Below are 24,824 nucleotides of genomic sequence, written 5' to 3'. Positions count from 1 at the left end.
AAAACTTTTTTGGGGGGATCCCTGGGTGGCTCAGTGGTTTAGCGCCTGCCTTTGGCCCAGGGCACGATCCTGGGGTCCCGGGATCAAGTCCCACATCGGGCTCCTGGCATGGAGCCTGCTTCTCCCTCCTCCTGTGTCTCTGCCTCTCTCTCTCTCTCTATGCCTATTATAAATAAATTAGTAAATAAATCTTTAAAAAAATAAAAAAATTTTTGCCAATATTTCTGCAACTAAAATCATTAAAAATCGTTAAGCCATTAAAAAATGTACAATTGACATAAAAAGCTGAAGGAAATACTAAATTTCAGTTCAGGATTAATGAAAATAAAGATGAATCTTTTTCCCAGCCAAGTTTACTGTCTGCCTGGATATGTCTGATGAACCACTTGACACCACTTGAAAAATTTCTGCATTGAAGGCAAACCACACTCAATTTATTTTTTTTTTTAAGATTTATGTATTTATTTATTTGAGAGAGAGAACACACAGGGTGAACTGGGAGGGGGTGCAGAGGGAGAGGGAGAATCTCCAGCAGACTCCTGGCTGAGCGCAGAGCCTGACCCAGGGTTCTATCTTCACCCCCAAGAAGATAACCTGAGCTGAGATCAAGAGTTGGTCACTAATTGACTGATCCACCCAGGCGCCGTCCCCTGCCCCAATTCGTATTTTCTTTTTTTTTTTCAATTCATATCTTCTTTTTTTTTTTTTTAAAGATTTTATTTATTTATTTATGAGCGACAAAGGGGGGCGTGGGGCAGAGACACAGGACAGAGGGAGAAGCAGGCTCCATGCAGGGAGCCCGATATGGGACTCGATCCTGGGTCTCCAGGATCACACCCTGGGCTGCAGGCGGCGCCAAACCGCTGCACCACCGGGGCTGCCCTCAATTGATATCTTCTTAAATGTAAGGTACGATTGGCATATCATTTCCTTTAAATTTTCTGAATCACAGTATAAATTAATTTGCTATATTAAAATTAACCAAATAAGGAAACAAAAGTAGTAGTGCTTTTTCCCTTCAAGCAAAGGCTAAATGAATGGAAAGCAATTATTTTTATTTTCTTACAAAGTTTTTTCTGGTGTGATTTTTGTATATTGTTAACAAAAATTTTTTTTACTCATCTTGAGTTTTAATTGTATTTTCTCACCTATTTTGATATACTTCTACGATAAACCGCTATATATTTTGTTGCAAATATATGTATACATAAAATTTCAGCCAAGAAAGGAATGAGGACAATTTTTGTGTCATTGACCTTGCTCCATTTTACCACAGCAAACACCAGAATCCTAGCTCCACTGTAATGATTTTAAAGTTGAAACCACAAGAATGTGTGCAGTCAACAATGAAAATTATACTCCACCAGTTTTTCTTGCTGAAATGAAATCTCTGTGCTAAATAATACAGAAGGAAAATCTAGCCACTTTACTATGCTAAAGGATCTCCCCCTTGTGCCTAAACTTTGTATTGAACTTAAAAGAACTGAAAGTCATGACATATGGCATGAATTAAAAAAAAAAAAAAAGGTAAGGAAAAGAGACTTCCCTTCTCATATCAAGCAATTACTCAATACTGAAGGTTTCGGTCTATCAGTCTAATACATTATTATTCTAGCAGGACCAGAATAATTGGGTGGCTTCAAATAATTTGCAGGAACTGAAGACTTGCAAATCTTAATGGGAGTTAGTTGTCCAAAGATGTTCATTTCAGCCTCTTTTATAATAGCAAAAGTTTTGGACAATCTACCCAGCAAAAGAGAATATGATCTGGCTCTATGATGAAATGTTTATAGCCATTAAAACTCACATTTTTTAGGTAAAGGGAACAAAAGCAAAAATGAACTATTGGGACTTCATCAGGATAAAAAGCCTTTGCAAAGCAATGGACACAATCAACAAAATAAAAGGCAACCTAAGGAACAGGACAAGATATTCACAAATGACATTACAGATAAAGGGCTAGTATCCAAAATCTTAAAGAACTTATCAAACTCAATACCCAAAAAACAAATAATCCAGTAAAGAAATTGGCAGGAGACATGAACAGACATTTCTCCAAAGAAGACATACAAATAGTTAACAGGTACATGAAAAAATGCTCCACATCACTCAGCATCAGGGAAATAACAAATCAAAACCACAATGAGATACCACCTCACCCCCCTCAGAATGGCTAAAATGAACAATTCAGCAAATGACAGATATTGGCAAGGATGCAGAGAGTGGAACCCTTTTATACTGTAGGTGGAAATGCAAATTGGGGCAGCCACTCTGGAAAACATTATGGAGGTTCCTCAAAAAGTTAAAAATAGACCTATCCTATGACCCAGCAATTGCACTAGAGGCATTTATCCAAAGGATACAAACATAGTAATCCGAAGGGGCACACGCACCCCAATGTTTATAGTAGCAATGTCCACAACTGCCAAGCTATGAAAAGAGCCCAGATGTTCATCAACAGATGAATGGATAAAGAGGTGGTGTATATATATACAATGCAATATTACCCAAGCATCAAAAAGAATGAAATCTTGCCATTTGCAATGATGTGGATGGAACTAGAGGGTATTATGCTAAACAAAATAACTCAGTCAGAGAAAGACAAATACCATATGATTTCACTCATATGTGGAAGTTAAGAAACAAAACAAATGGGCAGCCCGGGTGGCTCAGCGGTTTAGCGCCGCCTTTGGCCCAGGGTGTGATCCTGGTGAGCCCGGATCAAGTCCCAGGTTGGATCAAGTCCCAGGTCAGGCTCCCTGCAAGGAGCCTGCTTCTCCCTCTGCTTGTGTCTCTGCCTCTGTGTGTGTGTGTGTGTGGGGGGGGGTGTGTCTTGTGAATAAATAAATAAAATCTTAAAAATAAAAAGAAACAAAACAAATAAACATAGGGGAAAGGAGGGAAAAATAAAATAAGATGAAAATTGAGAGGGAGGCAAACCATATGAGACATTGAACTTCAGGAAACAAACAGGGTTGCTGGGGGGAAGCTGGGTGGGGGATGGGGTAACTGAGTGATGGGCACCTGATGTAATGAGCACTGGCTGTTATTTGCAACTGATGAAACACTAAATTCTATCCCTTAAACTAGTAATACACTATATGTTAACTAAAATGATTTTAAATGAGTTTAAATAAAAATTTTAAAATTTTAAATCATATTTTTGAAGAATATTTAACAATGGAAAACTGACCACAATATAATATTGAAGGAATAAAGTAGTATCCAAAGACACATATATTTATGGAAAACTCCCAATTATATAATATGTACTTCTTCATTCATTCAACAGTTACTATTTGATCTTACTGATCAGGCTAACAGATTCATTTCATCCTTAAACTTCAATGTAAATAGCATTACCTCAGAGGTTTAAAAATTATTTCAAATGCTAAAATTAAAATTCATCACCTATCAAACAGCCATTCATTACCTCAACCGTGTGTGGGACAAATATGCAGAAGCCACAGTGGGTTGGTTCCCCCAAAAAATGTACAACTAACGGGATTCAACACTTTAGAAATGTCTTCTATATGAATGATTTTCCCTCTTATTTTCTAAAAGGTCCGAAAATGGAGTGAATATTAAATAAACTAGACGGGGGAGGGATCCCTGGGTGGCGCAGCGGTTTGGCGCCTGCCTTTGGCCCAGGGCACGATCCTGGAGACCCCGGATCGAATCCCACGTCGGGCTCCTGGTGCATGGAGCCTGCTTCTCCCTCTGCCTGTGTCTCTGCCTCTCTCTCTCTCTCTCTCTGTGACTATCATAAAAAAAAAAAAAAAAAAACAAAAAAACAAAACAAAAAAACACACACACACAAAATAGAAGGGGGAATGTGACCCATCCAAGAAAACCAGAAAGGAAGAATAATGTGAGTGGTGGTCTCTAAGGGATGGTTTAGTTTAACCTGATGCTCCACTCAAAACAGCATCTCCCTGTCAGCACTTTATCAAGAGAAAAAATCAGGTTTTACGGAATATCCATGTGGCCACTAGGGGGTGCCAGAACACTAATATCCCTGCATGACTCTTTTTCCTAGGGGACTCCGGATTTGAGATTGAGCATAGTTCAAGTTGACCAGAAATAACTTTTCTTTTTCCAGTAAAATGGTGAGAATGTGACAGGTCACATGATTCATAGGAGACCAGGGATTAGAGATCCAGTATTTATGAGTCCGTTATTGAGTCCCAAGCCATACTGATACCCCAGGGAAAAAACGAAAACAAAAACCCCAACAGACTTTTTTGCCTCCAGCAGGAACTAATTAGTAAATTAGAAAAAAGTAAAATGACATTAACAAAAAAATAGATTAACCAGATAAAAACTTCAGGAGTTGGAAATAACACTCCAGAATTTACAAAAAAAAAAATTCAGACAGTATGATCCTTTTTTATCTTAGGTATGTAAAAAAATGTCTAAATATGGAGAAAAACCTAGAAATAATACATAAAAATCCATAGGGGTATTTGAAGTTGCTAGGATTATGTTCTTGTTTTTCCTATTTTTATTTCCTTCTGCTTTATTCATTTTCTGTAATTTCAAGGTATCACTGACTGCTTACTACCACGGCAGACATTACATTAACACTTCAGGTAATAAGACAGGTGTGTGTAGAAGTGTTTGGTCTCCCCAACCCCTACCCCCAGTTCAGCCAAAATAAGAGTGAGAGAGAGTGAGAAAGAGAGAGAGTAGAGGGGAAAATAAAAGTTTTATGGAGGGAGAGTCTCCAGAACAAGACTCAGTGGACGTTTGGGCAGAAAGAACTGTTATAAAAATGCGCAGGAGAGAATTTTAAGAAGTATAACTGAATTGCTTTTGATCCATTCTGAAGTTTTCTTAAAATGTAAGTAAAGAGTTTGAACTACGTTGATACTGCCTTTTGCGGTGGATATTTCTTTTAGAGAAACATGACCTTGAGGTTGAACAACATGGATTCAGGCTTGATAAAGATTCAAAAGCATTACTGCATTTTTATCCAACACAAAATACCACCTCAAATTATAGGGAAAAAAGCTGGATCACCCCTAACAAATCTTTTCCATTTGCTGTTTAATCAGAAAGTAACATAAACCCATGGAGTATAAATCACCATCCTCCCCTAATTATTTACCTGCCCTTCATCCATATTTCCATCATAACATATATAAGATACTGGATCTACATCCTGATAAAAATGCATTGCATAAAATGGCTGCTTTATCCAGAAGTTACTTCATACTTAACCAAGTATGGTATCAGCAGTTGAAACAATTGCAGATGCTATTTTGGGAAAGTTTCCCAGGATCACTCAACCCCACGACTAATGGACTCTGGCGCCTCGGCTTTACCCGTTATCCTGCTCTATAGCTGTGCCAAACAAAGAAGGGCCAAACTTGCTAAGTTGAAATAAGTGGGAGAGCAGAAGACTGTAGGCGGAACCCTGACATTGGGGGTTTCTCTCACTTCAGTGGCCCTGAAGGGTACGTCAAGAAGTAGTTCAAAAACCAAGGCTTTGCAACAAAAGACAAAATAGATAAAAGAACTTCATCAAAACAGAAAACTTTTGTGCTCAAATAATGCCATCAAAAAAGTGAAATGACGAAAGAAAGAAAGAAAGAAAGAAAGAAAGAAAGAAAGAAAGAAAGAAAGAAAGAAAGAAAGAAAGAGGGATCCCTGGGTGGCGCAGCGGTTTGGCACCTGCCTTTGGCCCAGGGCGCGATCCTGGAGACCCGGGATCGAATCCCACGTCGGGCTCCCGGTGCATGGAGCCTGCTTCTCCCTCTGCCTGTGTCTCTGCCTCTCTCTCTCTCTCTGTGACTATCATAAATAAAAAAAATAAAAAAAAAATAAAAAAAAAAAGAAAGAAAGAAAGAAGAAAAGGAAAAGAAAAGAAAAGAAAAGAAAAAAAAGAAAAGAGAGGAAGCCATGGGATGGGAGAAAATATTCGTAAATTATGGATCTAATGAGACTGATGTATCTTAGGAAGATATATAGAAACTCTTACAACTTGATAATAAAAAGATAATCTAATTCTTAAATGGACAAAGGAATTAAAGACATTTCTCCAAAGAAGATACACAAATGGCCAATCAGCACAGGCAAATATGCTCCAATATGCTAACCCTTAGTCATTAGGGAAATACAAATCAAAACCACAATGAGATACCACTTTACACCCAGTAGCACACTGTAATAAAAAACATAGATAATAAAAAGTGCCGACAAGGATATGGAGAAATTAGAGCCCTCATTCAGAGCTTGTGGGAATGTAAGACACTGCAAATGCTTGGGGAATGTTTGACAGTTCCTCCAAATGTTAAACATACTTGCCATGGGATCTTGCACCTTATTCTCAGGTAAGGTACCCAAGAGCACTGAAAACATATGTCCACACAAACACTTGTAAATGAATGTTCATAGTGGCATTATTCATGATAGCCAAAAAAGTGGAAACACCCCAAATGTCCATCACCGATGAATGGATAAATAGGACATTTCCACATTTCCATGTATCCACCTAACCATATGATGAGGCAACAAAAAAGAACAAAGCATTGCATGCTACAGTACAACTGATGGCCTCAGAAAGAGGCCAGCCACAAAGCCCAAATACTTGATTATTCTTTATATATGAAATACCTAGAACAGACAAATCCATAAACAGTAAATTACTGGTTGCCAAGGGCTGAGAAGGGAATGAGCAATGACTGTGTAGGGGTACAGGGTTTCTTTTAGGGGCAACAAAAATGTTTTAAAATTAGATTGTGGTAATGGTTGCACAACTGTGAATATACTAAAGTACTGTATGCTTTAAATAGATGAATTGTATGTGAATTCTCTCTCAAGAAAGCTGGTTTTAAAACAATTCAAAAACAATAGAAAAGGAACTCTTGCATAGGAAGAGTGGGTGGGAATGTAAATCGGTTGCAGCCAATTTAGTATTGAGGGTTCTCAAACAATTAAAAATAGAAATATAATACATCCAGTAATTCCACTCCTAGGTATGTACCCAAAGAATAATAAAATGTTAATTCAAAAAGATATATCACCCCTATGTTTACAGGAGCATTATTTATAATAGTCCAGATATGGAAACAACCTAGATGTCCACTGATAGATGACTGGACAAGGATGTGATATACACACACAGTGTTAGCCATAAAGAAGAAAAAAGAAAAAAAAAAAAGATCCTGCCACTTGCAATAACACGGACGGACCGAAGTGGTATTATGCAAAGGGAAAGAAGTCAAAGACAAAGCCCGTATGATTTCACTTATACGTAGACTATAAAAACAAATAACAAAGGCAGAAACAGACTCAAATACAGAGAACAAACTGGTGGTTGCCACAGAGGACGGGGATGGGGGGATGGTAAAGTGGGTGAAGGGGAGTGGAAGATACAGGCTTCCAGTTAGGGAATGAACAATCACCCAGATGAAAGGTACAGCATAGGGAATACTCCATGGTATTGTGATAGCAATGTGTGGTAACAGAAGGTACACGTGTGCTGATCATAGCAGAACATGTGGACTTCTCCAGTCACTGTGTTGTACACTTGAACCTAACGTAATATTGTGTGCCAACTAAACTCCAATTTAAAAAACCCAACCCATTCAGGCAGGTCCTACCACTGCTAAGCATTTTTGAAAAATGCCATCTTAAACCAACTTCCTCTTCCAAACTGGCACTTTTCTTGCTTGCTCTTTTGCTTCCTTGCTCTTATAGGAGGGGATGAACTATTCCTTCCCAAATTCTAATTTTGTGTCCTTAATAAAACATGATAAAAACAGAAAAAAAAATCCATTGCTTTAGAAAATGCAATATATTGCACCATAGTCCACACTGTGGCAATGAACTCAATACACATATACAGTGGTGTTCTAACTTATGTCAAGTGTCTACAAACAATTCTCTCATGTTCAATATTTTAGTAACTTAGTAGTTAAAACAGGAAGACATGTAAATGAGAGTAAATTCAAAATGTGCAGCTTTACAAAACAGACACATAGATCAATGGAATAGAATAGTGAACCCAGAAATGGACCCTCAACTCTATGGTCAACTCATCTTTGACAAAGCAGGAAATATCCACTGGAAAAAAGTCTCTTCAAAAAATGGCATTGGGAATATTGAACAGCCACATGCAGAAGAATGAAACTGGACCATTCTCTTACACCACACACAGAGATAAACTCAAAATGGTTTAAAGATCTAAATGTGAAACAAGAATCCATCAAAATCCTAGAGGAGAACACAGGCAACAACCCTTTTGAACTTGGCCACAGCAACCTCTTGCAAGACCCATCTATGAAGGCAAGGGAAACAAAAGCAAAAATGCTCATCAAGATTAAAAGCTTCTGCACAGCAAAGAAAACAGTAACCAACACTAAAAGACAGCCTACAGAATGGGAAAAGATATTTGCAAATGATATATCAGATAAAGTTCTATAAAGAACTTATTCAAACTCAATATCCAAGAAACAATCTAGTCAAGAAATGGGTAGAAGACACGAACAGACATTTCTCCAAAAAAGATGTACACATGGCCAATAAGCACATGAAAAAATGCTCCACATCACTTGCCATCAGGGAAATACAAATCAAAGCCACAATGAGATACCACCTCACACCAGTGAGAATGGCTAAAATTAACAAGACCAGAAAACAACGGATGTTGGAGAGGATGTGGGGAAAGGGAAACCTTCTTGCACCATTGATGGGAATGCAAATTGGTACAGCCACTCTGGAAAACAGTGTGGAGGTTCTTCAAGAAGTTAAAAATAGAGATCCTCTAGGACTCAGCAATTACACTACTGGATATTTACCCCAAAGATACAGATGTAGTGATCCAAAGGGGCATGTGCAGCAATGTCCACAATAGCTAAACTGTAGAAGCCACGGTATCCTTCAACAGATGAATAGAAAAAGATGTGATATATATACACTTTGGAATATTACTCAGCCATCAGAAATGACGAATACCTACCATTTACATTGACATGGATGGAACTGGAGGGTATAAGGCTGAGTGAAATAAGTCAATTGGAGAAAGACAATATGGAGGTCGAGAAAAATTAAGGCCATCCCACCTAAAGTTTAGCATTAGCACAAGTACAGCCATCTTAGGCCCCTGTGAATAAGAGCTGAACTTTATGTGAAAAACTGCAGAATGTCCTCAATGTCCTCGGCAGGTAATCCCATATCAGAAAGACAACAGAGCCCACGCCCATGGTAGAAAGTCCCATATTAGAATGAGAACAGAACTCAATGCACTTGAAAGCCCCACATCAGAATGTAAACAGAACTTGGAGAAATTCTTCCACCCCTTCTGAAAATCCCCTAGACCAGCCTATAAAAAACCCAGCTGTAACCCACTTCGGGGCCCAAGTCCCTGCTCTGCTGTGTCGGGCACACTTGGACCCAAGCTCGAGCTTGCTAATAAACCCTTGTGCGCTTGCATCGGTGTCGGCTCCTTGGTGGTTTCTCGGATTCGCAATCTTGGGCACAACACAATTATCATATGGTTTCACTCATATGTGGAATATAAGAAATAGTGAAAGGGATCATAAGGGAAAGGAGGAAAACTGAGTGGGGAAAATGAGAGAGGAAGACTCCTAACTCTGGGAAACAAAACAGGTTGCAGAAGGGGAGGTGGGTGAGGGATAGGGTAGCTGGGTGACAGGCATTAAGGAGGGCACATGACAAGATGAGCAGTGGGTGTTATACTATATGTTGGCAAATTGAATTTAAATAAAATATTTTAAAACGTGTAGTTTTATATAAACATTTTACAAAACTTTTTAGAAACACTTAGCAAGGACACAGACCATAACCTCATTGTGACATAATTTAAGAACTGCTTTGGCGACATACACATTATCAGTTTATTACATAGACTCATATTTAATCTTCCCTTCTGGATCTTCTCCCACTGGAAAATAAAACCAACAAGATTTTCAGTATGATTCATTTTATTATATCATCAGAAAAACATTTCCAGGTTTACTGCTGATTTGTTTCAAAACAAACTGGCCTGAAACTTATATACTTTAATATCTAATGGTCACCAAAAAATGGGTAAGCATATAAAAAATTAACTTAGTACTCCAAATTCAATGCATAAGAATCTTTTCTATCTAAACCATTTTTTAAAAACTTCAGAACAATCTAAAAATCTGTTCATGTAAAGCACTTATGTATTAATATAGTTCAGTTGATTATGAATATCACAAATAGAAGTAAAAGATATCAGTTCTTCAAATACCATGTTTCATTTTGTTCAATTTTGGGTTTCCTACTATCCATTCCACAGGTCAATCAAAATACAAATGCGTGCAAAAGTTCAAGGAGAACAAAATTTACAATTAACTTATGAGGTAATCTTTACTTTCATTGTTCAAGTATCACAGTTCTAAGAAATGTCTCTTTCTAAGCATGTCTCATTTAAGAGGTTTGTTTTCAGAGCCCTTATTTCTAGAGCCCAAAACAAGTGAAATAAAATCCCATGCTTCCTTGAATATTAAATACCATGCAGCATAGCATTAAAACAATGTTAACTGACTTTAAAAGCAGAATTCTCTCATATTTTACTTTCTGATCAATTAAAAGTTCATTAAAACCGCTTGAAATTATGTTATTAAAATTCCAACATAAATATCTACAACTAGATTAATCCACTTATCTCCCAAACAATGTAGTGGGCAAAATGCCCAAAGAGAAAAGCATCCAGAGTACATAAATGAACGCTGAGAAGCCATGTCTCCCAGAGCTAATGCAGAAGAGCTATGTGACTAAATTCACACACTGCTTTGTCTGGGGATGCAAATCGTGGGTCGTATTTTTCTATGTAACTTAAGAGTTCCTAAAGCAAGTCAGAGCGGACCATCAAACTGAAATATTCCATACTTGCCACTGGTCAGCCAGTTGGGCTCAGAGGCCATGTACTGTTCAGCCTGCCCCGGCTGCAGCCCAACCTGAATCTCCGCTTTTAATGTTCGTATACTGCAGAGAGGGGCAGGATGGAAGCCGTTCAAAGCCTGATGAAATGGAATGGTAAATTCCCACTTTCTATCACCTGTCAACTTCCTATAGTTCAAATCACCCTTGAATAAAATTAAATGTGCCTTTTGTAGTTCAGCATACAAGTCAGGAGCAACCTGAGACATTACACAGAATTCATGAGGCAGAGTCCAAAATATATGGTCATGGTAAACCCATTTGCCCATTTTAATATAATTTTCCCAGTCAACCCCACACTTGGACATCCACTTATGATTAGAACTTTTGACTTGTTCAATTAACCAGTTAAAATCATGGATAGTAGTATCAGAAACAAACCACGGAATAGTTTTTCCATAAAAATGGATCTCAGTAGCCAGCTGCGAGGACAACAAAAAGTCAGCTAAAACTAAATCTGTAACAAGTTCAAACCCAGAATTATCCAGAACAATATCAACTCTAGTAATAGATGCTTTTTCTCTTGTTTTCTTGCAGTTGTTAAGCAGTGACCAAAGACGTTCCATGTCATTCACTAAAATCAGAGGTTTTAGTTCCTCCAAAGAATTTATTATATTGATTTTCTGAGAACTGGTTTCCCCGCCTGATAGAGACAGATCACACTTATTTCCCCACAGTGAAATCTGAAAAAGAAAAAGTACATAACTTTTACCCTTCTTTTGAATAACCAACAAAAGTCTATTACGTAAAATGTGGGGGGAACAGTTGTTAAAACTATTCATAAAATTCATTTCCACAACACTCGATATAAAATAACCTTCAGATCTACACCTTCTCTAATAATACAAACACTGTGTTTACATCATGATGTATAAACCAGGTTAAGACAATGAAACATTTTATTGGTCACTATATAATAAATTTTTTTTAAAAAAACGAGTTTGAATGAAGTTAATGACCTGGATGGCTTAAATGAGAATGATTTTGCATCTTGCAGACATTAGAATATTTCTCTGTAAAAAGATGCTACAAGGGATGCCTGGCTCAGTGGTTGAGTATCTGCCTTCGGCTCAGGTGGTGATCCCAGGGTCCTGGGATCAACTCCTGCATTGGGCTTTCCGAGGGGAGCCTGCTTCTTCTCCTTCTGCTATGTTTCTATTTCTGTGTCTCTCACGGATAAATAAATAAAAATCTTTAACAAAAAAAAAAAAAAAGAGGCTACAAAGTTTATTTAAAAATCCAAAGTCTGGGACACCTGAGTAGCTCAGTGGTTGAGCGTCTATCTTTGCCTCAGGTTGTGATTCCCGGGTCCTGGGATTTAGTCCCACATCAGGTTCCCCTCGGGGAGCCTGCTTCTCCTGCTGCCTATGTCTCTGCCTCTCTCTGTCTCTCATGAATAATAAGTAAAATCTTTTTTTTTTTTTAAGAGTTAAGGGATTTATTTATTTATTTATTCATAGAGACAGAGAGAGAGAGGCGCAGAGACACAGACAGAGGGAGAAGCAGGCTCCACGCAGGGAGCCCGACATGGGACTTGATCCAGGGTCTCCAGGATCATGCCCCGGGCTGCACGTGGCACTAAACTGCTGCACCACTGGGGCTGCCAGTAAAATCTTAAAAAATAATAATAATAGTAAAATAAATAAAAATTCAAAGTCAAGAGAAAAAGAAGTTCCCTTTTCCCTCCCCAAACTGCTCAGTTTCTTTCAGTAGTTGTATAACTAGGACCAAGCAATCTCTTCGGTATTTAGTTCTCTTACTTGAAAAATAAAGAAATTGGGCAAAGTGATGTCTAAAGACCCTACAACTCCAATCATGTATCATTCCACTTTAAATTGAAATGATACTGAAGCTTATTTTATAGAAGATGGTATGTAATTAAATTATGTGTTTAGGAGTACAGGCTCTAGAAACAGATGTGGGTTCAGATCCCAACATTTCTAGTTAATATACCATTATATATAATTATATATAATATATATTAATATATATTGTAATATATATTTATATAGTATATAATATAAATAGAAAGTTAATATAACTTCTAGTTAATAACTGTTGGTCAATTATGTATGTTCTCTAAGGCTTAGCACCCCCAACTGAAAAATGACATAACAGCACTTACCTTGTAGAGTTACTGTGAGAATTGACATTATATTTAAGTAACATACACAATACCCTGTAAACATACTCTACTCTTGTGTGATTCAAAATAAGAGGAAAATGCACATCCTAAGAATATTATTTTAAATAATATTGTGGATGAATGAATAATATCATCATCTTATGAATAATAAGATAAATGGATGTTTTTCACTGTGAGGCTTAATGGTAAGTGTCCACCTGATGCGGAACACAGCAGTGTAGGCTACGGTACCCCTCAGCTGGCGTCAGGATCTCCGTCCGCTGCCTGCACATCTCCCTCATGCCATCTTCCAGTTTGTAATTCCATGTTGATTTGTGCCATTATTTGTCCATCTATATTCCCTCAAGATTACAGGTTCTATGATAGCAAGAACTGCCTGTTTTCCTTGCCATCACAAGCCCAGCATCCAGTCTGACAAAGCAGGCACTGAATTGTTCGCTCTGTGGATGGTGGTGGTGTTCTGGCTTCTAAAAACAGATCAGTGTTCCCTGCAAACTAAAACACCTTCAGGTTTCTTGTGGGAAGTTAACCTGCTGGTCATCGTGAGGGCTAACAGGGGGAAACTTTGAAACTTTGGCCTCATTTATGCGGCCAAATTCGAGGACAGAAAACAGACTGGTATTTCTCCTTCTTTACAACTTACTAGACTCATGGGACAAAGATAAGAGTCAAAGGTCACTCCCTGAAACAATGGGCCATCGAGGGGTAAAGACTGACTAGATACTGCTTTTTTTCCTTTTTAAAATTCTAAACTGTGCATAAAGGATAGTTCCAGCGGGGGTGGGGTGAGGGGGTGGGGGGGGGGATAATTAGGCTTATTATTTAACAATACCCTGAAACAACTTTTCTTCCCAACTTAAAATAAGCCTTTCCTCTTAATCATGCACCTTACACTGCGTGTCCTTCAAGTTTTAACAGGATTCCGCCATCTGTATTGTCAAAGTATTTCCAGAGTGCTGGTGCCATTTAAACTTCTTCGACCAAGAAGCTACCAAGAGCGACCAGTCATCGCTCACTCAAGTTGCATTAGTAACAGACTTCCCCATGTCTAGCCTTGTACCCTTTCCATGTGTCCCAAGAAGTAATCCTTGAAACATGTTGATCCTTCTTACTCCTCTGATGAAAATACTCTAATAGCTCCCCGATTATTGCAATGCGAGTAAAAATGCTTACGAGGCCTTCTGTGGCCCTTCCAATCCTCTCATCTCACCTCGTTTCTGCAGAACCTACTTGCAGTTTCTCTCACACACCTGCCAGGCTCCCACCTCAGGTACCCTGGCAGGAACGCTACCCCACACCTGCAATGTGACCCACTCCCTCACCTGTCTCGTGTCTTACCCCATCACCCTCTGAGGCTTAAAACTGCTTGGCAGCCCCACTTAAAACTGCTCCCTTGCATTTCCCCCAACATCCCCATTCTCCTGCCCTGCTTTCTCTCTCTTTCTGGCATTTCCTAAGAGCATCTCTTTCTGGAAAATGCTTTTAACTTTGTCTGGGAGATGAGGGCTGGGGATATTGTTGCATAAAACCACACATTTTCAAATAGTTCTGATTCTAATAACACATCTTAAATCTTAGGATGTTTTGAATGAGAACTAAAACCTGAACTTAATGCAAGACAGATGAAAAAATGTAATAAAATCATATTAAACAGGCCACTGACCACCTGAGTGTTTCCACCTGACAACAGCAGCAGGCTGGCTGTTCTAGGCTCTGTGCTCCATGCTGACACAATTGAATCTACCTTCATTCTCACGTCAAATGACAAGGTAAATATGGCATCCTCATTTTACAGGTGAGAAAACTGTAGCTCAGAGAGATTAAGTACCTTGCCTCAGGTCCAACAACAAAGTAACAGAACCAGCATTCAAGCCCAAGGCAGGCTAGGCCAACCAAATGACTGTGAAATATTTTCTCTCAAGAATGACAGAAGCTATAAAGCCAGATGACTCCTATGCCACTAAAATCACTTTCAACTTTGAGATTTCAAAACTCATTTTCAGGGGCAGTCCAGGTGGCTCAGCAGTTTAGCGCCACCTTTAGCCCAGGGCCTGATCCTGGAGACCCCGGATCAAGTTCCACATCAGGCTCCCTGCATGGAGCCTGCTTCTCCCTCTGTGTCTCTGCACCTCCCCCCGCCCCCATGAATAAATAAATAAAATCTTTTTTTAAAAACTCTAAAGGGCAGCCCAGGTGGCTCAGCAGTTTAGCGCCTTCAGCCCAGGGCATGATCCTGGAGACCCAGGATCGAGTCCAAGTCGGGCTCCCTGCATGGAGCTTGCTTCTCCCTCTGCCTGTGTCTCTGCCTCTCTCTCTCTCTTTCTGTGTCTCTCATGAATAAATAAATAAAATCTTTAAGAAAAAAAAAAAACACATTTTCAAATTAGGTGGATTTTCATCTTTTAAACAACACTATCACTAAAATGATAAAAAAAAAAGATCCATTATAACTTAAGTGACAATACATACATGTACTTTGTTGTTAAATTAATACCATCTTTGAATTGAATATACGAATAGGCTCATGAGATTAATTATCACATTTACCTGAAGAAGTCGGAAAAATTCATCTTTCAGCTGATTTTCATCTAGGTCTTTGATAGCTGTTACCAACTCTTGTAGGTGAGTGCACAAAGCAACAATAGATTCCTGTGACTCAAAGAAATTTTGCTCTTTTGATTCTTTAAATACATCAAAGTCATCAATTGGTGGACTATAGGAGGAGAAAATCATTTAGGACAAACATTTATAAAACTCTATACCTTCTTTTTTTCTTTTAACATTTGGGTAATTGCAGTTTTTTTTAAAGGAAAGAGAATATTACTGGTAATAGACACTGTATCAAACATAAATCAGGTTACAGAAAAATAATTATCAAATTACACAAAATAAATCAATTTGATCAAATTACACAAAAATAAATCCCCAAACTCATTTTAGTTAACTGTCAGAAGTTCCCTGATCAAATATTTTACTGGAATTTGGAATAATTATACTGATATACCCATATCCATAATTATTTACCCAGTAAGGTTTCTAGAGCAAAAGGAGAAAGAAACAACTTTTCAAGATAACTGCCTTACTTTAACAAATATTTTTTGCATGCTAAATGTGGCAGGGTTTCACGAAACAAACATATGCATATATTTGTATATAATATGATAATTACCAAGAGAGTCAAACACATGGTACTATGGGAACACAACAACTAGCAAGAAATCAGAAAATATTAACATAAATTTTACTGTAATAACGAATTTTGACAAAGTTTGACATATATGTAGTTTTTTGGGTTTTGACCAATGGTGATATACTTGCCGGGGCTTTATGCTGTCCAATGAGATCAAATAATATTAATACTGACCTAATAACATATCTAGCAAGTATAAAAAAGAACATCACAGACTTTACAGAACCAAATATAAGAGACATTCAGATCAGCTGATCCTCTAAGTTAGCACCTCTTTCCATGGGTCATCCGCCTTAAGATAAAACCAATGTGACTGATGTGAGACTCACTGAAAAAGCAAACACGTACCAGGATTCATACATCCACACAATTGTGGTCTCCTTCCAGTCACCTGGGAAGCTACATCCTTACTCCAAGGATGCTGCCATTGCTCAAGGCACTTTTGGAATTTCCTTCAGAACCTGTGGCACATTATTGAACGTCTCATCAGTGATAGCACATCTTTATTTTCTAGAGTTAATCTGGAGCCAAGTCACTCAGAGAAATTTCAGTAGAGTGACAGGCGTAAATCAAATGGAGTAATAGATTTTCTATCAAAAACGAAGAATGACTAAAAAATAATGAGACTAATTTCTTTTTGAGGCTTGTACACCGACTCTGAAAGAAGTTCCAAAGAATTAAAAGACGACTTCAGCAATGGCAGCTTTGCTGAAATAAATTAGTCTCTCAAGGTGACTTAAAACGAATAAATAAAACCTTTACAAAGTGGGGAGGGGCCTGGGTGGCTCAGTCAGTTGAGCATCTGTCTTCAGCTCAGGTCATGATCCTGGGACCGAGTCCCCGCATCAGGCTCCCTGCTCACTGGGGAGCCTGCTCCTCCCTCCCACTTGTGCTCTCTTAGTATGTCTCTCTCTCTCAAAAAGTAAATAAAATCTTTTAAAAAAAAGTGACTTAAAAAGATAAAAATTATTTGGACGCATAGGTTCAAGAGTAGGGTGAGCAAACTGCAGCTCGCAGACCCATCGTGGCCCACTCTGTTTTGTATGACCTGTAAGCTAAGAATGATTTTTATACTTCTGAATGGTTGAAAAAGGATTATTTTAAAACACATGAAATTCAAATTTCAGTGTCCATAAAGAACATTTATTGACACACAGTCATGCTTGTTCATTTACACACTATCTGTGGCTGCTTTGCACTGCAAGGACAGAGCCAAGGAGCTGCAACAAAGACCATGTGGCCCCTAGAGTCTAAAGTATTTACTATTCCACCCTTTACAGAACAATTTGCCAATCCTTGTTCTACTGTTTTATTAGTCTATCATTAAAGTCACAACTTATATTAAGAGTGAGCCTTATTCCTTGTATTTAGTAAACTCCTACACTTATATATGATTTCTGATTCTAAAAGTGTTTGCTATTTTAGAATCTACTAAAGCTGTATATGTGCACAAACTATGACCAGGTATTCCAGTCCTGGATTACACCCAACAGAAATACATGTGTATGCTCACCAAAAACATGTGCTAAAATGTTGGTAGCAGTATTCTTCATAATAACCCCATGCTGGGAACTACTCAAATATCCATCAACAATGGAATAAACAGACTGTGATATATGCATATAATGTAATCTGATGTAACAATGAAAATTATTTACATTTATATGCAACAATATAGATGAATCCTGACAATGTACACTGAATGAAAGAGGCCAGACACAAAATTATCTCCAAAATAATTTCACTTAAATGTAGTTTTTAAAACAGGCAAAACTAACACAGGATAGTGTTATTCTTGAGGGGTGGAAATGGCAGGATGGAATGGGGCCATAGGGGAGGCTTCTTTGGGTCCTAGTAAGGTTCTGCCTCTTGATCTGGGTGCTTAGGACGTTAAGTGTGTTCTAGTAAAGATTGTTGAACACTTAAGATACGTTCTGGATATACATTATACTTTATTAAAAGCTTTAAAATGTCTGCTATTTTCTTTGTACTTTTATTTTTCAATATCTGAAGTACATTCACTTAATCTATTTAAATTTTGCATACGGCTGATGCTTTAAGTCTTAATTTAGACCTGCAGATTACTTACCTATTTAACTCTTTTTTTTTTTTAAGATTTTATTTATTTATTCATGAGAGACAGAGAGAGAGAGAGAGAGAGAAGCAGGCTCCATGCAGGGAGCCCGACATGGGACTCGATCCTGGGTCTCCAGGATTAGGCCCTGAGCTGAAGGCAGCACTAAACCACTGAGTCACCCGGGCTGCCCAACCTATTTAACTCTTATAAAAACTATAAAACATGCATCTTGGCAAAGAAAATTAGAAGTATATTTCAGTGTAAGGGGCAAAATCAACATAAACATGTCTTAAAGCTAATGTGTACTTTGGGAGCCTAGAAAAGTAAAGATCCTACTTTGGTCACTGGAGCTATCACAGGCCCAGGAGAGGAATTCCTTCTATGAATTGGACATTTAAAAATATTCGGGATCCCTGGGTGGCGCAGCGGTTTGGCGCCTGCCTTTGGCCCAGGGCGCGATCCTGGAGATCCGGGATCGAATCCCACGTCAGGCTCCCGGTACATGGAGCCTGCTTCTCCCTCTGCCTGTGTCTCTGCCTCTCTCTCTCTCTCTCTCTCTGTGACTATCATAAATAAATAAAAACGTAAAAAAAAAAAAAAAAAAAAAAAAAAAAAAAAAAAAAAAAAAAAAATAAAAATAAAAATAAAAATATTCAGCACTAGTTCTCCTATAGGATATATCTTCCACACATAGACCTAAATCCTGAGTTCTGCTACAAATTTCCTGACTTTTGAGTGTCAGCCACAGAGATCACTTGAGGAGAGCTCTAACATTCTTGTTCCTGCAACTTAAAGCTATGTTTTGCCTTGACCCCTTTTAATAAAGCTGTTCCTGAACCAGTGGGTATATCAAGCCAGGATGTCCAGAATCTCCCTGAGGCATGGAAAGAAAAACTGATGCCCAGGCCCTACTGCAAATAAATTAAACCATTGGTGTTTATTTTAATATAATGATTTCAAACCCTACATGTTTAAAAAAAAAAAATTTCTCCTCTAACTAGGTTATAAATGTGCAGCCAGATTTGTAAACTTCTACCCTAAATTTTTAAATTCTGAACCTAATCTACCTCCAAAATCAAACTTAGAAACATATTCCTTTTAGCCTTCTATCTTCCAAACTCCCTCAATCCCACACAGGGAGCTACCCCATGTTTCAACAGTTCAGCAGCTTTGACTCATACCATGGATATTTTCCAGATTTATGAAACCATCACCCAGAATTTCAGACTCATCCTAGTCCTTGACAGACATCCAAATCTGCTACTTGAAAAAAGAAGGTTTAATGAGGGCTCTAAGCAGATTTACACAGACCAAGGTCAAGTAATGGCTTTACCATTTACCAGCCATGTACCCATGTAACCCCAGGTAACTTATTAATAACATCATCAGACCTCAGTTTCCTCAACTGTAAAATGAAAACCATAATTAATATCTATACTTCAGTGGGCTGCAAAGTAACTGGAACATAGCTGGTGTCCAAAACACGACAGCTCCTAGTATTAGCTATCATCTTGCTTAAGTGCCTCCCCTGTGTCAGGCAATGTGCTACATTTTTAATAGTATATATACTTTGCTTTTAAAGCAAAAGTTTTAAAATACATTTATTCAGCAGTGGTTGCAGAGTGAGACACAACTAATTAATTAATGCACTTATTCAGCAAAAACAAGCTGTCACTTTAAAAAATAATTTCTAAAGATTTAGATAGAAAAAGCTAATGAATAGACTCAACTTGTTTCCCCATATATTTATTTTATTTTATTATTAGTGCTGATTTGACCAATTGTTCTAAATTATCCTTTCCTATGTTTTGAACTATTACCAAAGAATTTCTTTTAGCAAACCTGTATCTTTTAACCAATGACCTAAAAGGATGATACACATTTTCTTCTGCTTTCTAAATCGGTTCTATATCAGAATTTTCCTAGGAAAAATAAAATTAGTATAAACAAGCCTATAAAAAATAATTTTGATTTGTGTTTAACTTTTAAAGTCTGTCTGTAATCTAGCCATTAAAAAAAAGAAAGGGCTAAGAATTAAGGTAGTGCAAAAAACACTGTAGTGATCACATTTCTGTTGACTTCTTACCCCAAATTAACTGACATATTATCTATTTTTATAAATAAAATATGATTACTTTGTCCTGTCTTATTTTACAGAAATAATTATTTGAATAGTAAAAGGGAATAGAAGAGAAGGGAGAAGAAATGGGTAGGAAATATCAGAAAGGGAGACAGAACATGAAGACTCCTAACTCTGGGAAACGAACTAGGGGTGGTGGAAGGGGAGGAGGGCGGGGGGTGGGGGTGAATGGGTGACGGGCACTGAGGGGGGCACTTGACGGGATGAGCACTGGGTGTTATTCTGTATGTTGGCAAATTGAACACCAACAAAAAATAAATTTATTATAAAAAAAAGAAATAATTATTTGAAATTAACATTTTTTGTTCAGGAAATATAATTTTACTCTAAAACTAAGTCTTCATAAGAATTTTTAATTAGTTCCCATTTCAGATATATCCTTTTAAAAAAAATTCTTTTTTTTGGTATTTTTATTGGAGCTCGATTTGCCTTTTTTTTGTATTTTTTATTGGAGTTTGAAAAAATTCATTTTTAATAATCTCTATACTGAATGTGAGGTTGGAACTTACAACCCTGAGAACAATAGTCCCATGCTCTATCAAACGAGCCAACCAGGCACCCCCGGATATTATATTAAGATATAATTGCCAAGAATCTATTATATCAATAACATTTGCAGAAATGTCCAATACTGCCACTAGTATCTGTTGAACTGAATTCTCGCTTCCACTGGTTTTTAAACTTATCATTTTATAACTTCAAAAAAGCATTGAGTCATCTAAACATTTATAATTTGATGTTATGTACTTACCTCTGGATAATTGCTTCATGAATTCTACGATACATGTAGCATTCTACAAACAACCAAGGTGAGTAAAACCATCTGGGTTTTCCATCATTTTCATTTAAAAGACTCTGCTGATATTCTAAGTACTGATTCCATATGTCAGTATCAACAAACTTCTCAACAAAGGGGATTATTGGTTTATCTGTTTGCAATTCATTTCGTAATTTAGAAAGAAGAGAAATTGCTTTCTTTTCAGCTTCTGTGCCTTTCTGCAGAAAAATGAAAAAAATTTATATACCTAAAATATATAAATAATCCATAAATATATAATTCATATATGTAAATGGTTAATTTATACAGGAATAAGTCCTCTACCATAAAACATTTTTAAGGTCTTAAAGAAGGAAAAAAAAATACTAGCTTTCCAAACTACATTTCATGTCTTTTACGAACCATTATAAACACTGAAATTCAGAGTTCTTCAGTTGAAAATCAAAGAACACACACATTATCCTGTCTTATCGATTCTATCCTTTTTTTTTTTTTTTTTTAAGTTTCTTCTTAGGAACCCTTTGGTTCTTATCTTCTGGAGGCAAGATCTTTACCATAGAAGGAAAACAGCTATTGTGTTTCTGTTAAAGAGTTAACAAGGAAAAAAAAAAAGAGTTAACGAAAAATTAAACTGAAAACACGGTATTACCTCTCCATGTTTCTCAAAAAATTCACTTTTATGTCGATGCAATGTATCAATAGCCCTGGTTAAGATCTGTGGTATTCTGTCTTTAATTGTAAGATATGCAAACGATCTAGAAGAGAGAGCCACATACACAGTACATTACTTAGCGTTATTATCAGCAGATTGGCCATCTTCCAGTTTCATTTGAATCAAAATTCCTTTTCATATAAGTATTATAAAGTAAGCCACCATTGTTCAACTACTATATTAAGACACAGGAAAATCCTGAAACTTTGCTGGTTTTACAGGTCATGAAAGCTAAACAGCATTGTACCTCTAATCCCAGATTCTCCCCTTGAGTCTGTTCCATGATTTTTTTTTTTAAATAAAGATTTTATCTATCCATGAGAGACAGAGAGAGAGGCAGAGACACAGGCAGAGGGAGAAGCAGGCTCCTTGCTGGGAGCCCGATGTGGGACTCCATCCCGGGTCTCCAGGATCATGCCCTTGGCGGAAGGCAGGGATCCCATTTCGTGATTCTTACCTTTCCCATTCTATTCCTCTTATTTTCTTGAATAAGACACTAACTTAACAATGCGATAAGACAGAAAAAGGACTTATCCTAAAAAAAGAAAACTAAAAGAACTGATCCTCAAATTCAAACAGGCTCTTGCGGGCAGCCCCGGTGGCTCAGCCGCCCTCCAGCCCAGCGCACGATCCTGGAGACGCAGGATCGAGTCCCGCGTCGGGCTCCCTGCATAGAGCCTGCTTCTCCCTCTGCCTGTGTCTCTGCCTCTCTCTCCTCTCTGTGTATTCTCATGAATAAATAAATAAAATCTAAAAAAAAAACAAACAGGCTCTTGTGCCAGGTTTATTATTTAGTAGGTGACTTCATATACTTAGATGAATGAGGCAATGGATGTAAACCTGCATGAAAGCCTCTAATGTGCTAGAATATAAAGATATTTATGAGCCTGCTTCTCTCTTTTTAGTCTATGTTCTTAGCCAATTTTAATTCTCCTCAAAGGTTTTTTTTTTTTTTCTTCTCCTGCCTTCTCTACCTACACAGTGACTTCATCCAATCCATCCCACTCTGCCCCCAAACAAAATTAAGGCAGGTTACCATCACACTCTCCCAACCAAAAAATTAGGAGACTTTCTAGAAGCGCCAAAGAATGAAAAAGCTAGAGGAAAAACTTGAGACTTGCATTAAAAAAAAAAAAAAAAAAAGGATACTCTTGATTCTTGGCATACAAAAATCAAAATTTACAGATCATTTTATATACAATGATTTTTTTAAGCAAATGCATAGGATTCAGTTAGTAAATTAGACTTTGGGGGACTCCTGGGTGGCTCAGCGGTAGAGCGGCCGCCTTCGGCCCAGGGCCTGATCCTGGAGACTCTGGATCGAGTCCCACGTCGGGCTCCTTACAAGGAGCCTGCTTCTCCCTCTGCCTGTGTCTCTGCCTCTCTCTCTCATGAATAAATAAATTAAATCTTAAAAAAAAAATTAGACTTCGGTGAGTGATGAAATTCTGTGCATTTTTAGAGCACGAAACTTAGGTTATCAGTTCATGTATATCTCCAGATCACCCAAGTGCAGTAGTTAAATCTTGAGCGAGTCAAAAGTTTGGTTATACCAAAACCTGGGTATAACACCCAGGTTTCCCAGCAAAGGGGGAAAGAGGGGTGTCAGGACCCCTAACCTCAACCCACCGCCGCCTTGCGTAAGAGTCCACAGTACTAGATTTCCTGAGTTTCCTCAAAGACCTGCATCTGGGAGGGTAAAGTCCCAGGTCAGAGACCAGGGTAGAGCCAGAGGAACCCAGCGCTCAAAATTTAAGGTTCCGCGCACTCCCTTGTATTTTGCACGACGGACCGCACGTCTGCTCAAATTCTGGGCCACTCGTGCCCCTCCAGCCTCAACCTTACTCTCGATAAGGTCAATGTCCTCAGTGCTCTCCCCGTGCGCGCGCGCGAGCGATCCTCAGGACGAATCTCAAAGATAAAACTCGGCCGTTCAATTTACGCAAACAGACATCTTTAATGCCCATCCACGACTTCATCCAGAAATCTGTGACACGACGCGTAGAAGGGGAGGAGCTGCAGGCACTGGACGGCGAGATCACCGGCTCATCTCAACGGGCATGGGAAGAAACCTATTCCCCGACAAATCTGAGATTCCTGACTTCTGCAGAGAATTTTAGCCTCCCCCAAAAGAGCGCGTGTTAGGGCAAAATAGAAAATGATCACAGCCTCGGCGCTGAGACGCCCCGAAAGGGGACAGAAGAGGCTTAAACTCGGAGACGCTCATGAAAAGTTAAAAAAAAAAAAAAAAAAGGAAAGAGCAGCATGGGATGGGGTCGCTTCAAAGACAAGCTGTTTAACGCGAAGGAAGCCAACGCCTCCCAAAAGGCCCGGAGAAGGACGCAGGGGGAAGCGGGGAGACCGGAGGATTCCGGCAGGGCGCGCGGGCGGCGGCCGGCGCTCGGCCACACGGCTAGAGCCGATCCGAGCCGATCCGAGTCGGGTCCCCGGCCGCAGCCCGCAGCCCGCAGCCCGCCCCGGGCCGCCGAGCGGGGGCCGCCGAGCAGACGCGCCGGGCGGCGGGGCCGGACGGCGGCACCGGGGCCCCTCGGCCCGCCGCACTCCCCCGATGGTTACCCAGAGGCTTCCGGCGACGCCCGGCTTCCCGCAGAAGCGGGGAGGAGGAAGAGCAGCGGAAGGACTGCGCGAGGAAAGCGACACGAACCCTACGTCCTGTCCCGAGAGGGACGCCGGGGACCCGGCCATCGCTGCCGCCGCCCGCGTCGCACCCGCCGCAGGGAGGGAGGCGGTCCCGGCGCGGAGGAGGAGCCGGGAGAGGGAGGGGCCGGGGCTTTAAAAAAAAAAAAATGCGTTTGAATGAAGAAACTTTATTTAGTGCCCGAGGA

The 24,824-nt window shown here is 38.9% G+C and overlaps 1 protein-coding gene across 5 annotated transcripts; it reads right to left on the bottom strand.

Annotated features, from left to right (window-relative positions):
- Positions 1-9,932: 9,932 nt before the first annotated feature.
- On the bottom strand, positions 9,933-24,802 carry ARMT1 (acidic residue methyltransferase 1). Of its 5 annotated transcripts, none has more exons than XM_025422560.2 (5): positions 24,644-24,802; positions 21,916-22,021; positions 21,240-21,484; positions 15,629-15,794; positions 9,933-11,618 (listed from the first exon to the last, which is right to left on the bottom strand). In XM_025422560.2, exons 1-5 carry the CDS (start codon positions 24,682-24,684, stop codon positions 10,851-10,853), a joined length of 1,326 nt encoding a protein of 441 aa, XP_025278345.1. In that variant the 5' UTR covers positions 24,685-24,802; the 3' UTR covers positions 9,933-10,850. The 5 variants fall into 5 exon arrangements, with proteins under 5 accessions (XP_025278345.1, XP_035558440.1, XP_035558443.1 ...); XM_035702547.2 differs by having other exon boundaries at positions 24,556-24,697; XM_035702550.2 differs by lacking the exon at positions 24,644-24,802 and adding an exon at positions 23,824-24,321.
- Positions 24,803-24,824: the final 22 nt, after the last annotated feature.

Source organism: Canis lupus, chromosome 1 (genome assembly GCF_003254725.2).
Source record: "Canis lupus dingo isolate Sandy chromosome 1, ASM325472v2, whole genome shotgun sequence".
NCBI classification, from domain to species: domain Eukaryota; kingdom Metazoa; phylum Chordata; class Mammalia; order Carnivora; family Canidae; genus Canis; species Canis lupus.
The sequence above is the reverse complement of the archived record's forward strand: the minus strand, read 5'-3'. Positions and strand labels throughout refer to the sequence as shown.

Coding starts and splice junctions, on each gene's coding strand:
- ARMT1 (XM_025422560.2), bottom strand. CDS start 24,684: ATGGCCGGGTCCCCGGCGTCCCTCTCGGGACAGGACGTAGG. Junction 21,485..21,915: donor TTTTTGAGAAACATGGAGAG/GTAATACCGTGT, acceptor ATTTTTCTGCAG/AAAGGCACAGAAGCTGAAAA. Junction 11,619..15,628: donor AATTTTTCCGACTTCTTCAG/GTAAATGTGATA, acceptor TTTCTTTTTCAG/ATTTCACTGTGGGGAAATAA.